General features: G+C 42.3%; 1 protein-coding gene across 1 annotated transcript in view; it reads right to left on the minus strand.

Annotated features, from left to right (window-relative positions):
- LOC113164681 (prospero homeobox protein 1-like) overlaps positions 1–12,502 on the minus strand; it is a 33,934-nt gene extending 21,432 nt beyond the window's left edge. The window contains exons 1-5 of the mRNA XM_026364079.2: positions 11,561–12,502; positions 7,960–8,375; positions 7,162–7,770; positions 5,540–6,754; positions 283–390 (exon numbers count right to left, since the gene is read on the minus strand). Of these exons, the coding sequence (XP_026219864.1) occupies positions 283–390; positions 5,540–6,754; positions 7,162–7,770; positions 7,960–8,310 (2,283 nt within the window). The 5' untranslated portion in view covers positions 8,311–8,375; positions 11,561–12,502. The remainder of the gene's footprint in view (positions 1–282; positions 391–5,539; positions 6,755–7,161; positions 7,771–7,959; positions 8,376–11,560) is intronic.
- Between the last annotated feature and the right edge of the window lie 2,158 nt (positions 12,503–14,660).

Genomic DNA, 14,660 nt, shown 5'->3' on the forward strand with positions numbered 1-14,660 from the left:
ATGTGTGCCTGCACAAAGTCAATCAAGTTTAAGTTGTCCTCCACAGTCTTATACCTTTGATAAAAAACCTCTTTATGTCCTCTGGTTGATAAAGAAATAAAAACACTGAAGTCAGAGTAAAATCAAAAAGACCACTGAAGTCAAAGGAAAGAAAGAAACAGAAGAGAACTTGAATATGACAGGGCACGAAATACAAAAGTTATATTCTGAAAAAGTTCATAAAAAGAAGAAATGGGAGAGAAACAATTAGAGTAAAGAGAAAAGAGTAGGGCAAGGTCTTACCTTGACATCAGAGAAGTACATTTTGAGCATGTTGGAGGAAGGGTAACGGGTGTAGAAGAACATCAGCTTGGCTTTCTTCAAGTGGTTGGGAGACAGACCTTCTTGAATCTGAAGAACAACATGTCAAGGAGCCAACGAGGGAATGTGTCACTGAAACATTTGAAGAGTGCAGTATTTAGCAAGACGAGCACTGAGTTTCTGCGTTGGTTAACACTCAGTTATTTTATCTAGTAAAGAATGGTGCATATAGCTCTTTTAAAAGGACGACATTTACACCTTACTGCTGAGGTGATGGCCATTACACCTCTGTTATGTCACATCCTAAATTCAGCAATTATATAAAAAAAACCTATAAAACATATACTACACTCTAAGAAACACTTTAGAACAAATTCCACAAACTCCCCGTACTCTCCTAATTCTAGACCAGACCCCCCTCTGAATCATGAAGTTTGAGATATTTTCATGCTCTCAGCCAGCACTGCCACATACGGACCCTTGTGCAAATGCTCTAATGGCCCAAAAACAGTCCACATGCTTGAGGAACTTTATGGACATATATGCTGAGTGAGCAGCTTTCATTGGAACAAATGGGGCGCCACTTTGAAAACCAGGTGGGAGAAGCAGAGCGGGCAGATAGTGACTCTGTGATTTCAGATTTATTTGGGATATTTTAGCATTTCACAGCAAGCAGTGACCCTCTAATGAATGTCAGCAGGTTGACAGCAGTACTGTACAGTCACAGAAATGACAATAAGAAAAACACAGTTCTCTGCTTGGTTTACACCTAAAGCAAACGCTACCACGGGCACCTGCTGGCTTCGGGTCAAATCACACATTCACTCCTGCATCTCACCGACGCTGCGGTCCCAACGACTCTCCCACTCAGTGAGGAGAATAATTGTGGAGGCCCCGGTTGTGTGAGGTGCCGAGTGTGTGTGTGTGTGTGTGTGTGGCAACAGCTGTGCCCCACCATGCTGCCATTTCACCACCACATTAACAGCCCTATAATCTATCAGAGAAGATGAGGCAATCAATGGAACCCCCTGCAAGGTCAATTAGCACACACACACACACACACACACATATACATGCACATATACAAACACATACAGAAACCCCAGGGGCCCTATAAGGCTGGAAAGAGGGAGAGCAGGATCAGCAATCGGGAGAGGAGAGAGAGAAAGGAAGTCAATAAAGTGTTAAGAAAAAGAGAGGAGGAGCTACGGAAGCCAGGAAATTTATTAGATCTAGTAAATATTTATTTTTTTAGGCCGTCATCTCGAGATTACACAAACAAAACCAGTTTTCTGGTAATAACAAGATGCTTTTTGTCGTTATCTTAAGACAACAAACCCAGTTTTCTTGGGTTAACTAGGTTGAAAAGTTTGTGTACTTCAAAGGCTGGTGATGAAAATAGGATTGTGCCATGATTCACCTTGAGGACAGGAAGAATTGTGAGTTGATTTTAAATGAATTGGAAAACATATTTAGACATAATTTAAAGGTTGTAGCTGGATTAATAATTTGCTGTTTTCATAAAACTTACATTACACCTACTACAACACTGAAAAGTAACCACAAACACTGTTTACTTCAATAACTGAAGCTAGTTGAATTGTCATCCATCATTCATTTAGCAGCAGATATGTCAGGTCACTGGACAACAACACCATCACCTAGTTAACATTCATAGCAACCTGTCACTATCTCTGTGTGTTTCAGTCAGATAATACATCATGTTCACATTCTGCAGCCTGTCTTGTTTTCTACGGACACACACACTGTAGCACACGAACAAATGCACACTAAATCACACAAACATGACTCAGAGTAAACAGTGTGAAGCAATATCATAATGAATAGAAAGCAAATGCCGTGTGTTTGTTTGTGTAATAGTAGCTAAAGTGAGTCAGTGAATAAACAATGCAACTGGGGATGGTCTTTTTTCCCTCGTCTTCCTCTCCCCCCCCTTCTTGCCTCTTGGTGTGTATGTTCATCCTGATGCATCTGTGAATGTGTCTATAAGAGTGTGTGTTTGTGTGTTTGTGCGGGGGCTCACTGTATCAGCTGTAACTTGACCTTGCTGCCAGGTGTGTGTGTGTGTGTGTTTGTGTGTGTGAATGGGGGATAGATTCAGAGGAGAAGAAGGGGAGGGGGGATAAATTCATAAGTGAATGGGGGACATCTGCTCAGCTCTGTACAAAGGATTAAAGATACACAGACCTGTGTGTGTGTGTGTGTGTGTGTGTGTGTGGTTGCGACATAGCCAGAGTTTTTTTTCCTATTATTGTTTTTGTTTAATTTTTTTGAAAATCAAATACAACAAATGAGCTTTTAGCTGTTCCTGTGTGCTCTGTAGCATTGGATGTTCTGCTGTCACTGAATTACTGCGATACTGAAGCAAACGCAGAAATGTTGATGTTGATGATCCACAGACAAATACTGGAGTTATAAGGAGCCTCTCCACGATTTCTGAGTCTGTTTATGGATGGTTATTTGCAGTGGACATGTACTACTGTATGTGTTGTATGTCTGTGTGTTCAGATTTATGACAACTGGGCACTGAGGGTTTTACAGCAGCCTGCCTTTATGGCCTCTGTTGTTGATCATGTTGATAAGTGTCCCAGACTATAATAAGCAGCTCACTATAGTCTTTACAACACCTGAATACACAAATACACGAAACACACATGAGATCTATAAAAGGATAAGGTTGTGATTTATGAAGAAGGTGAATTTTGTGAGCTTGACGTAGGTTTGAATATACTTTTGGCAACGCATGCAGGTATTGGATGTTGATATTTTACAAGTGGTGGTGAAATATCATTGATTCCACAAAACAGATTTGAATGTTTGGATGTGCCAAATATAATTATAGTAGTAATATTTCATTTAGTCAAATTAAGTCTCTAAGGAGATATCTGCTCTGGAGCTTTGCATAATGTATAATATAACGTATATGTATATATAATCTATAAATCTATTTATAAAAGGTCAATATAGAAATGAAATGTAATAAAATTATATTAACTGTGCGTCTGATCTCTCTGAATATATATTGAAAAACATCAAATTCTAATGGTATAAAAAAGAGAAATGCAGTCAGTTCTCATATTTTAGAAGCTGCGTACAACAAAAAGGTTTTTTCTGCCCAGTGATCAGTAAATAGATAAATCAAAAGTGTAACAGAGGAACATTTATCATAACATTTGACTAAATTGACTGTGAAGTGGAAAAACATCTTTCTTCTTAAAATGAATGATCTTTTGTTGAAAGATTGCTGATATTGAAATTAAATGTCTTTATATAAAACAGAATTTAATCTTGAAAATACAACAGGGAGTCGAGGTCAGCATCATTGAAATACTAATGTCCAATTTCAAAGATTTTTTTTTTTTTCTTAGAAATTAATGAACAGGCATTTTGGAAAGGAAAGGTTTAGCTGGATCAAGAGATGTGTCAAATATTTCTTCTTTTAATTAAAGCAACATCTAAATTGTCTTTGAAGACAACGCTGTGATCACATCCTCGTCACAGCTGTAAGGAGTTCCTATTTGTCAGGTTCAAAGTCTTATTTTTCTTTTCACTTTGTTCTTCAAACATGAGTGTGTGTGTGTGCGCGCGCATCCGCACCTGTTTGTATGCAGTTAAATTGTGTGCACGTATGGCCGGGAGAAGCCCCCCATTTGAAAGGTTAGGAACGAAAAGATGAACGACTACCTGCCAACACCTGTCCACAAGCACACGCCATGAAAGTGTTCGTGTGTGTGTGTGTGTGTGTGTGTGCACTGCGAAAGGAAGCAAAACACACACAGCTGCCGAGCAACTGAGAGCAAAGGCCAACAAATGAAAGCGAGTAGGAGTGATTGACAATGTGAGGGAGGGAGACAACTAGCTAAACGAAACTGTAAAGAGCAAACCAGTTTGTACATTTTAGGTGCAACGCTTTTCCCTGTGTGCCCACACACACACACACACACACACACACATATATACACACACAAACCCTGAAACCCACGCATTTAGAAAGCTTCCATCAATGAGAAGAAGCATTCACCTGTTCCTCTCCCTTCCTCTTTGAAATATGATTAGCTTTGAGCTCCTATGTACAAGGTATTACCCTACACCCACCCACCCACCCACACAAGTACATAAACACACACAGATGTGCACACAGACACAGTGAAATATGATTTGCTTTGAGCGTTTATGTACAAAGTCTTTGTGATGAAAGACAACCTAACAGCACAAGAGTGTCTCAGACAGTGAGAACAGAGTGTGTTTGTGTTGAAGAGGGAGCTCACAAGCCTTTCTCAGCACCTTTAAACACCACAACCTGCTGCACAGACTTAAAAGAGCTTGAGAGAGCAGCATGCAACCTTTTTAATCCTTCCCCTCTTGCAAGACCCGGCGCGCCCCGTTTCATCTTCCGCACTCAGCGAGGAAACAAGAAGGTTAGCTTAGGAACCAATTAATGCAAATTAATTGATATTAAAGACTTTGTGCGATTACTGCCGGCTGTTGCTGTGGCTTATAAGATGTCTAAGCATGTTTAACTGGGTTCGAAATTTGATTCTTGTGGAGCAGGGAAATTAATTTTAAATCTTTTTAAGTGCACAATAAAACGTTAGGATGTTTTTGTATGAACATCAGTTTTCTTTACACCAAAGTGTTTAACATGCTCAGTGTAATGCGTAAAAATAAGGTATCAACTTCATCAACATAGTTAATTTCTCTAATGTAGAATTAGAGATAAAGGAAATGTGAAAATCAAATGTGGATGAAAATGTCACCCACTGTGTTTTTAGACAGGTATTGTTTTACAGAATGTGAAAAACTATAATGATATATCCATATTCTACATACAATTATCCATCTCTAATAGCATGTCTTACCTTTGAACGATTGGTATTTTTTCTTTGCAGTTAATATTAATGAAATAAATTGTGCTAACAGGAAATGATGCATGGAAAGGCAAAGATTTAAATACTTAACAGCTCCCAGAGCCCAGTTACCATCATCCCCTATTTATTTTTCCACCTGTTAAAAGCCTCTGCTTGCTTCCTGCACTGCAATGTGGGACATGTGTACTATGGAGCTGGGTCACTGCTTAATTCTAATCTTAAATTCCAAATTTAATCCAAGACTAAAAACTTTATACGCTGACGATAAAATTAAAGGTTGAAATCAATGTAAATGTCAGAGAACATTAACTCTTGGTCACATATGACAAAACCTTACATCTAAAGGATACAGTGCTGCTGGAGTAGGGTGATATGTCGGCCATGTCTTGGAGGTCTCCACACTCAGACTTGATGAGGGACAGGGACAGACTCTCTGGCCCATGCTGGCTTGGTGAGCTCTGCCGGTGGTGGTGATGACTGAGGTGGCCCCCTCCGAGGGATGCCATTTTGGTTCTAAGGCTGACAGTTTCTCGGGTCATGTCCATGGAATCAGGGGAGGACCGATGATGGTCCTTGGGCCCTGGATGGTAGCCGGCTCCACCACCATGGGATCCAAGGGGGCTCTGAAAGGGATAACCCATGAGGGGAAGAGGAAACGGGTGGCGAAAAGATGGAGGACTGAATCCGAGTGAGGCCGTGAGAGGAGAGGGGTGGAGGGAGGGATGGTGAGGAGGTGGAGGAGGGGGAGGAAGAGATGGGTTGGTGTTCTCTCCTCCACCTCCACCACCACTCTTGCGCACCACCAACGGCAGTGCCTCCGTTTGGTCATTGGGCATTGGAACACCGCTCAGTCTGCCACTCAGACCACCAAATGAATCCAGCGGACTCGGTACAATTACATCACCGAAGCAGTGCAACCTTTGGTTGGTGGAATGGTAGTTAGAGGTGGGACTGCCGTCGCCATTTAGACTGAGGGCCAGGGCACCACCGCCAAAGCGTGAGTCCGGGGTAAGAGAGGGGAGAGGACCGAAAGGTGGAGGACAGGAAGAGGACGAGTTGGAAGAAGAGGAGGGTGCAGCTGGTGTGCTGCTGTGGCAGCCGTGATGGTGACTGACGGCCTGTTTGGGTGACGAGAAGCCCTTCACGACGGTGTCTACGACCTGGGACACGGCACAGTTCAGCTCCTGCTTCAGCGTCTCTGCTAACTGCCTTCCTCCCGCTCCTCCTCCTCTTTTCTTCATCACCCTTTCACTGTTCCTCTCTTCCTCCTCCCTGCCGTCCACATCCTCCTCCATTTCTCCATCGATCAAGGCCTGTTCTCGGAGGAGGGCACGGGCCCGGTCCAGGAACAGGCCTGGGTCCAGCTCAGACAGGTCATCTTGTCGCCCTCTGTCTCTGTGCCTTTCCTCTAGGCCGTCAGAACGGATACTGTCCTCTGACAAATTTCCATCCTCCTCTCTCTCCCCACTTCGGTCGGCCTCTCCATTCTCGCCATTCTCTTCTTCTTCCTCAGTCTCTGAGTCATAAATCTGGTAGAACTTCTCCTGCAGTTGACGCAGCTGTTTCTGAACAACAGAGGACAAAGAATATTAAAGAAGGTGTCCTCTGATCCTGAAGATCACGTTATCAGAAATATAATTATCAAGGGAAAATTTAAAGGACAAATAGGATAAATAGTCTGGTATATCTTATATTGTGTGTAACCAGTTGGTGGACAGACGGACCAATATACAGATCTCATTGTTTTGTTTTATCAAGCTATAGATTTAATGAGTAGGATGGCATTTTGTTCTTTCTGTAGTGTCTCATTCTGCTAAATTAACTTTAGAAAGTTGAGCGTGTGAGACTTAAAGCAACAACTCCTATTTTAAACTGAACAATACAGATCAGAGGAAGGGGTGGCCGATGTTTTGCGATGGAGTCGATCTGCATTCATACAAAACGACTGCTCATGCTGTCATCTCCCACCCACCTGCATGTCTTCCAGTTGTAATTTGAGCTGCCTCCTCTCTTCATGCCTCTGCTCCTGCCTGGAACACACCAGCTGGGTGAAGCTGTGCTGCTGTTGTGGAAGGCGCTGTTTCCTCTTATTCTCCCTGTAAACCTCACCAACACTGACCACACCGCCCCGTGAGCCCGGGGAGCTCAGGAGGGAAGAAGGACAGTCACTCCGACTGTGATCGTGGCTGTTTCTGTCTCCTCTGTGGTCATTACTGCTGTTGCTGTTGTTGCTGCTGTTCTCGTTCTCACGGCTGCTTTCTTGGTTGTGGTCACCGGCGTTGGGCCGGACCAGCGGTGAGTGACTCATACCTCGGATGATGTTTTCCACGCGAGCGCGCTTGGCACGAAGGTGCTCATCTGACAACCTGTCCAAGTCAAAAGAGGAGAGGGATAGGGACTGGGAGGAATTGTGGGAATTGAGGCTCAAAGGAGGTAGTGGCCGTCCAAACGAGGAGGAGGAAGGTGGAGGTGGAAGAGGAGGCCCAGGTGACAGGCAGTCAGACGGGCTGTCACGTGAGGAGTTGCTGCAGGCGTCCTCAGCCTGGATCTCTGAGCCTGCACTGGACAGAGCTCCACTCCCCTGTGATGGAGGATTAATAATAATAATTAAAATTGAATAAATGACTTAATAGATGAACTGATAAATAGATGAGGAATAAAGACTTGATTGACATAGCAACTAAATAAGGACTAGGACGTTATATGATTATCAAAATTCAACAAATGCATTAACTGGTAATAATAAGTTACTACGTGTGTGTTTATATACCTGAAAGCCTGAGTCACTCCCTCCATTCTTTCCCATGTTATTCTTCAGTAGCTGAGAAATTATGGTTGCACCAGGGAAAGGCATGATGGCGTCTTCATATGAGTTGGCCCGCTTCAGCAACTTCCTCAGAACATTAGACTTTTCTCCATCACTGTTGGTACCCCCGTGGCCATGACTGACCAACGAGCAGTCTCCGTCCTGATCAGGGCCGTGGGATTGGTTCATGCTGTCGAGTAGGGTCTCCCTGACGCGGGTGAATATCGCGCTACCCACAGTCCTTTTCACCCCGATGTCAACACGTCTGCGCTTGGTCTGTCTGGTTAGGAGGGTGGTGCTGTCATGATCAGGCATCACGCAGGACAGCTAAACTGACATGACCAGTGGTCCTCACAGACGCACACGATGAGAGGTGTCACCTGTTCGGACAAACATAAATTCCTGTAATTCATCCAAGTGTTTGCTGTGAAAATGTGATTTTCATCATTTGCCGAAAATGTGTATAATGCACACTAAAATAACGAACTATATTTAATCACGCTTAATCTTTTATGGCCTGTGCAGAAATAATAGATAATAAAATAAGTAAAATCTTCACTGTATGACAATTTTCTTGTTACTGATTTATTTTCCAATACACAATAGAATATAAAAACTCACTACTTGTGACCATCAGAAAAATTTCAAACTAACACATTTGACAGAATCTGAGAAGCAGACGCTTTTATTGATCGCACTCTGAGGAAAAACACAATCAAGTACTCATTTCTTGACCAGAAGCCTGGGGAAGTACTGTGAGAAAGCAGTCTTTAAAATAGTTCAAGGAGATATTCCCACAGAGAAGTAACACCTGCCTGCTCTAACCAAAATAATTTCCCATTTCCTCCTCCTCCCCTGAGGGGTAACCTTGATTTCTGCATCTTGTGAGGAGCTGTGAACAATTGACAGGTTCTCTTATTGTCAGAGGAACTTCACTTAACTCTCAAATAAAAAGGAGAATTTTTCTACATTTTCGTATTAGTTTTTCTTTTTATTTCTTCACAGGATTTAAACGACTAGGTACTTATCTTGCATTTATTCAGTGCATGTTATTGAATTTTCTGTATTTTATTTTGTGAAGAAAACTTGAATTTTTATAAATGCGGCCAAATTTTTTACCAAGTTCTCCAGACTGTATATACTCAGTTAGGCTTTTGTGCTGATGCTCTGTCAACACTTAACACTATCACAAGTGGGAAATGTTGAAGACCTGGTTCATTCGATTACCAATAACTGTTTTACACTGACTCTAATACTTGTAAAACCATTTAAATATCCTCGTGCAATGACAGAATAAGTCAAATGGGCAAAGACAAAATAATTCCAATGCATCTGAGAAGAGACTGAAAAAATAAAGCCCTGGCCATTTTTACACAGGCAAATGTTAAAAGCTAGTATCTGCACATGTGCCTTCATGCGCATACACAGCAGGCAGTGTTTTCCATGTTACCTGTTTGCATGATTTGCATGTGATTTCAGGGTCCAGTGTAGGGAAATGTTTCACAAATGAAAGCTGCTTCTTACAACAGTTCATAGGAGCTGAGCAGTTTTCTTCCCATTGTTAAAATGTTAAAAACACTAATTGTAGCATGACAATAAAATAAAAAAAATAGAAAAATGCGGACGCATTTAAACGCACATTCAGATTAAATCAAGGACATGAATGAGATGCCTTTGCAATAGCCAACAACAGCCGACAAAGCTGACACTGTTATGTGTCTGCCATTACCAAATGAAATACTTCCCTGGCAGGGGAAATGGGTTAGTTCGAATGTGACTCAAAGTTTCGCTGTTGTGGACGACAGAAAAAACACCCCCTCAGTACAGTGCCCGGCAGTGACCCAGATACGCTCACGTACAGTCCATGCATGTATACACACATTGCTCACTGTTTGTGATACTGGTTCATCAGCATTACTCTGGGCAGAGGTCTGGCACTCGCGCACGCACCGAGGGGTGGTGGAAAGAGTGAGAGACACACTGTTTAGATGAGGGGGGGTTCAAAGAGCTTGAAAACATGGTTATTTTGAACATTTGGGTCTGAGGTCAAATTGAGAGTGAACTATTGTAAAAACAGTCACTGACACAGGGCAACAGAGGGTAAACGTGCCTCCTTTGCCTTTTCTGTGAATACTGTCATATTATTAGATAATATTACCTTAAAAAAGCCAAAGTTAGACTTGGAAATACCACTGTGGTGCCAGCAGCAACACACTGTAGGCGCAAAAACTTTAGGTTGGTACACTTGTGTTTCAACGGAAAACCTTTGGTTTAAGTGAGTGTCTGAAAGGTGAGCCCTGAAAGGAGATGTGAGAGTGTGCGTGTGTGTGGTTTCTTCATTAAAACAGAAACTTGTTTTAATCTGAATGGGAAGAGCATGAATAACTGAACTGAAATAAGAAATAACTGATGAGTAAGGGTGAGTGACATTTCCCTGAAAGTAACGCAAACATTTGATGACCCATGGCTAAATTCCTGTCTCTGTGTTTTACGGTAATGACTGAGGCATTGAAAGCTTTATGTAGATATTTATTTTTATACAAATACTCCACACTCATAATGGCAAAAAAAGAAAAATGGAATTAAACCGGTTTTAGAAATAAAACTCTGTATTAGGTCATAATTTACACATCTATGAAACCCCTCAGAGGAACCAAAGAGCGTGTTTATTTTTATAAAAATAAGGTAATAAAAGAGAAGTGAGGCTGAAGTGTGAAGTGGACACTCCTCACTACTTCTCCCTGCAGATCACTGTGTGCGCTCACAGCGAAGAGCAACGCTGAGCAGAGACTGACAGAAAACACAAGCGGGGACTTTTACGCACGTTAGTAAAACACGGCAAATAGAGACAGATGTCCGCTCTACTCCAACATCAATTACGACAATGACACGACAGCGTTGGCTGTTGCTTTTGGAGAAGCAGACGCTGCAAACACCTGCATCTTAATATGCAGTTTATTCCTTAATATAAAGCTTTGAAAGTTTTCTTAAAGTAGGTTCGGTGCGAAGAGACGAATTCACTTGATTCTAAAACACTTGCTCTTGTTTTAACGATGCTGAACTGTTAGATGGATTTAAAGCTGATTACCAAGTTTTGACTTAGGTTCTGTGTTTATTTTATTTCTGGAAAACTGTCATCTGTGTTGAGGGACTTGATAATTATCATTCCGATTAAAAGAAAATCTGGAAAATCCGAAAGCAACATCAGGTGCGTAAATCTGTGTAAGTTGACCAGTGCGATGTCCACAAGCAAAGTGAAGCAGGACAGCAAGCGGTGCACAACCCGGCATTTTAAAAGCTGCAGCCGGCACAAGCCACAAGCACCGCGAGGCTAACGCGCAAAAAGTCCGTATCAACTTCCAAATGAATCTGAACCATCAGGATCCGTTTTATGTCACGGGGATGGACCGACTCCATGAACTCTCGATGAAAGTTTAGTTACAGCGAAAAGCTACAAACACGATGAGACATGTCAGACGCATGAACATACACACATACACCACAGTATCTGTGAGCCCACCAGTGACCGTGATAACTACAGCAAATGGAAAGTGTTTGTACTTACTTCTGTCGCTAGCGTTTCTCCAAGTCAGTCCGTCGAAGAAAGGGCGAGCACAAGAGACAAATCCGGACTTGCCGTTGAGATCAATGCCGTAATTTACTACGGCAAAGTGGAGACGTATGCAGAGCGTGCGTGCGTGCGCGCGGGCGTGAGTGTGTGTGTCTACGGGTGGGAGAGGGGGAGAGAGAGGAGAAGCTCACTGAGAAAGAGAGAGAGAGACACCCAGAGACAGCCTGCTCTTGCGCGCCGCTCTCCCCCCGGAATGGGAAGTGTTCAGTATCGAGCGCACCCGGTCCGTCCGACACTCACGGCTCGTTGCGAATCCCGCTTTCTCCCTCTGCCCGACTGCAAGACTCTAAGAAACAAGAAGAGACGCACATGAAGGATACGTGAAGACGGTGCGTCACCGGCCCCGGAGTGAGGTAACGGCTCCACCTGACCAATAAGGAAGAGGAACAGGGGACGGTGGATTTTATTTATAAGGAGCCCCTCGAAAACGGCGCAGCCAGAGCAGAGAGGGAGGAGAGAGGAGCAGAGGAGGCTGCGGAGGGTAAACTGAAAGTCAGTTTCACCAGCCTTTCTCATTTGCGGAGAAGCGGCACAGAAATCTTTAGAGTACATTTAGTTTACAACACAGTTTGAGGACACATGTTGTCCATTTTTTTTTCTTTGCTTAGACAAAATGTTTTTCCGATTTAATTTTTAGTTTCGCTTTTAATTGGTGAACTGTGGAAGGTCAAACCCAGGCTTGTGATACAAATACCTCAGATCAAATTCACGAATGTAATATGTGGCCTTACTTCCCCACTTGTCATCCAATAAAAAAAGTAACTTTCAACTGACAGTTGTTATTTAACAACCACTTTCATCGATTGGTTTCATTGTTTGCATGCTCTTACTCGTGTGTTTCTGCTGCAGCAGAATTTATGTAGAGCTGCGCTGAGAATAAATACAGGCTCCAATTAATTTGAACTGGTTTCTTTTTATTCCTCTCTCCCCGATGCCCTGTGTGTGCCCTCTGTCTTGATGCAGCAGAAATTATGTGTGCGTAATTAGAAGGAACAGTGCGACTCTGCACGGAGTCCGAGTTCACTGTCAATCAGAAAAAGTTTGCCAAAATGCAAAAGAAAATACATTAATCGACATTTTCTCCAGAGATCAGAGGTTTGTTTAACCCTGAGACTGATAGAGTGCATTGATTTGCTGGTGGACACTTCAGCACAGCGTATGCCTGTTTTGCGCTGAATGAGTCTCTCGGTTTCTGTCAATCCAGCCCGACACCGAGAGCTGACAACACAAAAATAAATAAAAAAAACATCAAGAATATGCAAACGATTTATTTCTACGCTAAAGAGTGCGCAGAGGCCTTCATTCAAACATGCTGCGTAAAGTTCCAGCTCTGAATCTTGCACCGCTTTATTTTAATTAAACAGTTCGGTGCTCGAAGCTTTTCATTTGAATTATGCGTCAATGTGTGGAATAAATTGTGTGCGTGTTTGCTCTGCATTGTTGTGCTCAGTTAATATCACGTTCCCACAGTGTCGAGGCTCATTGATGACTCTCGTTCACCACTTTCTGAGTGCGCAGGTCAAACAAAAGCCACGATCATTCGCAGACCGCTGTTGTTGGACGAATCATCCGAATCCAAAACATATTCAGTAGCGGAGTGAAGAATCAGAATCACACAGTAAAACAATGTCTGAAGAGAAACGTGGAACAGTTCTAACAGTACAACAAGTTTCAATTTCTCTCTACTTTCAACCTGTGGAAAATGTACAGAGTGAATATGAAACATGAGTGAGATGAGTTCTTAAAGGATTCTCGTGGAATCAAGGAAACAAGTATAATAAATGTTGAATTATGATGCCAACATTTTGGTAGGATTTTTTTAAACGAGGAGACATGAGATTGAAGAGTCGAGTGCTGAAGTAAATCTGAACATATCTGCTGTGTATATTCATGTTGCGATGTGCCAGTGCGCGTATTTTCCAGACTAAATAAAGGACAAATGTAATTCAGAGTCACTTTGACCGAAAGGGTTTTTGTTTTCATATTGTTTTAAACGAGCTAAAGCAAAATCGATACGAAATTCCTCCAGTCTTATTAAATATGAACGGAGCCTGTCTAACAAACGAGCACTAACAAGGCTGCGCACCGCCGTGCCACTTCTGCAACATCTCTCCTATTAACTTAATTACGCACGGAAATAATCGGCATTTACAGGAAGTTATTCAATTATTTAAAGTTCTCTGCAGCAGTGTCCTGTCATTTAATTTGTAGAATAGGATGAAAATTATCATCCTGAAACGTCCAGTAAATGTTTTCCCCGAGGAGATAGAAGTGTGTTCCGTGCTACATAGTTTGTCTTTGCATGCAGAGGCAAAGAGGCCCCGTTATTTTATGACACGGCAACTGAACTTCTCCTCAGTCCAGCACACAAACATTTTTTCCCATAACAATACACTGTAAAAGCAGTGACCTATTTGAGCGATGGCGCCCTGGGTGATGCCATTTTGTAGTTTGGTAACTTTGACATGAACGTGAATATTTCCTCTTTATACGTCTGTGTGCGTCCGCGCATTTGCAGGGTAGCAAACAGCTGGAGGAGGAGGAAATGTGCACGGTTAGAGGAGACGGTTAAAATCCAGCTTCTACTAATGAATATGGCTCCTGAGCTTATTGACAAAAATATATGTTCTGGGGAGATCATTCCCGGTTTCTGACTGTGAGGCTAAAGTAGGAGGGAGTGTGAGTGTGTGCTGAAGAATCTCACCAAAGGCACAAGGGACAGAAAATAAAGCAGAAATTAGTAGGAGGGCAGCTGCCAAATTTAAAACACTAGAAAAGCAAAAGGGGTGTTACAACTTAACAGCCATGTGATGAAGAATGCAGCATGAAGAAATATAATAATCACAATGATGTGCTTTTACTTATTTGTAATGGACAAGAATTGAAAATATTTGTAGCAGTTTTCAGTCAGAAGCAGAAAATAAATGAATTAATGTTTAACTAGTTGAACTCCTTGTGTTTGCTCGCCTCATGTGGCGATGAACCTCACTAGTGTTTGTGTGCATGAGAGAGAGAGTTATTTAATGAATGAGAC

The sequence above is a fragment of the Anabas testudineus genome, chromosome 2, assembly GCF_900324465.2.
Source record: "Anabas testudineus chromosome 2, fAnaTes1.2, whole genome shotgun sequence".
NCBI lineage: Eukaryota > Metazoa > Chordata > Actinopteri > Anabantiformes > Anabantidae > Anabas > Anabas testudineus.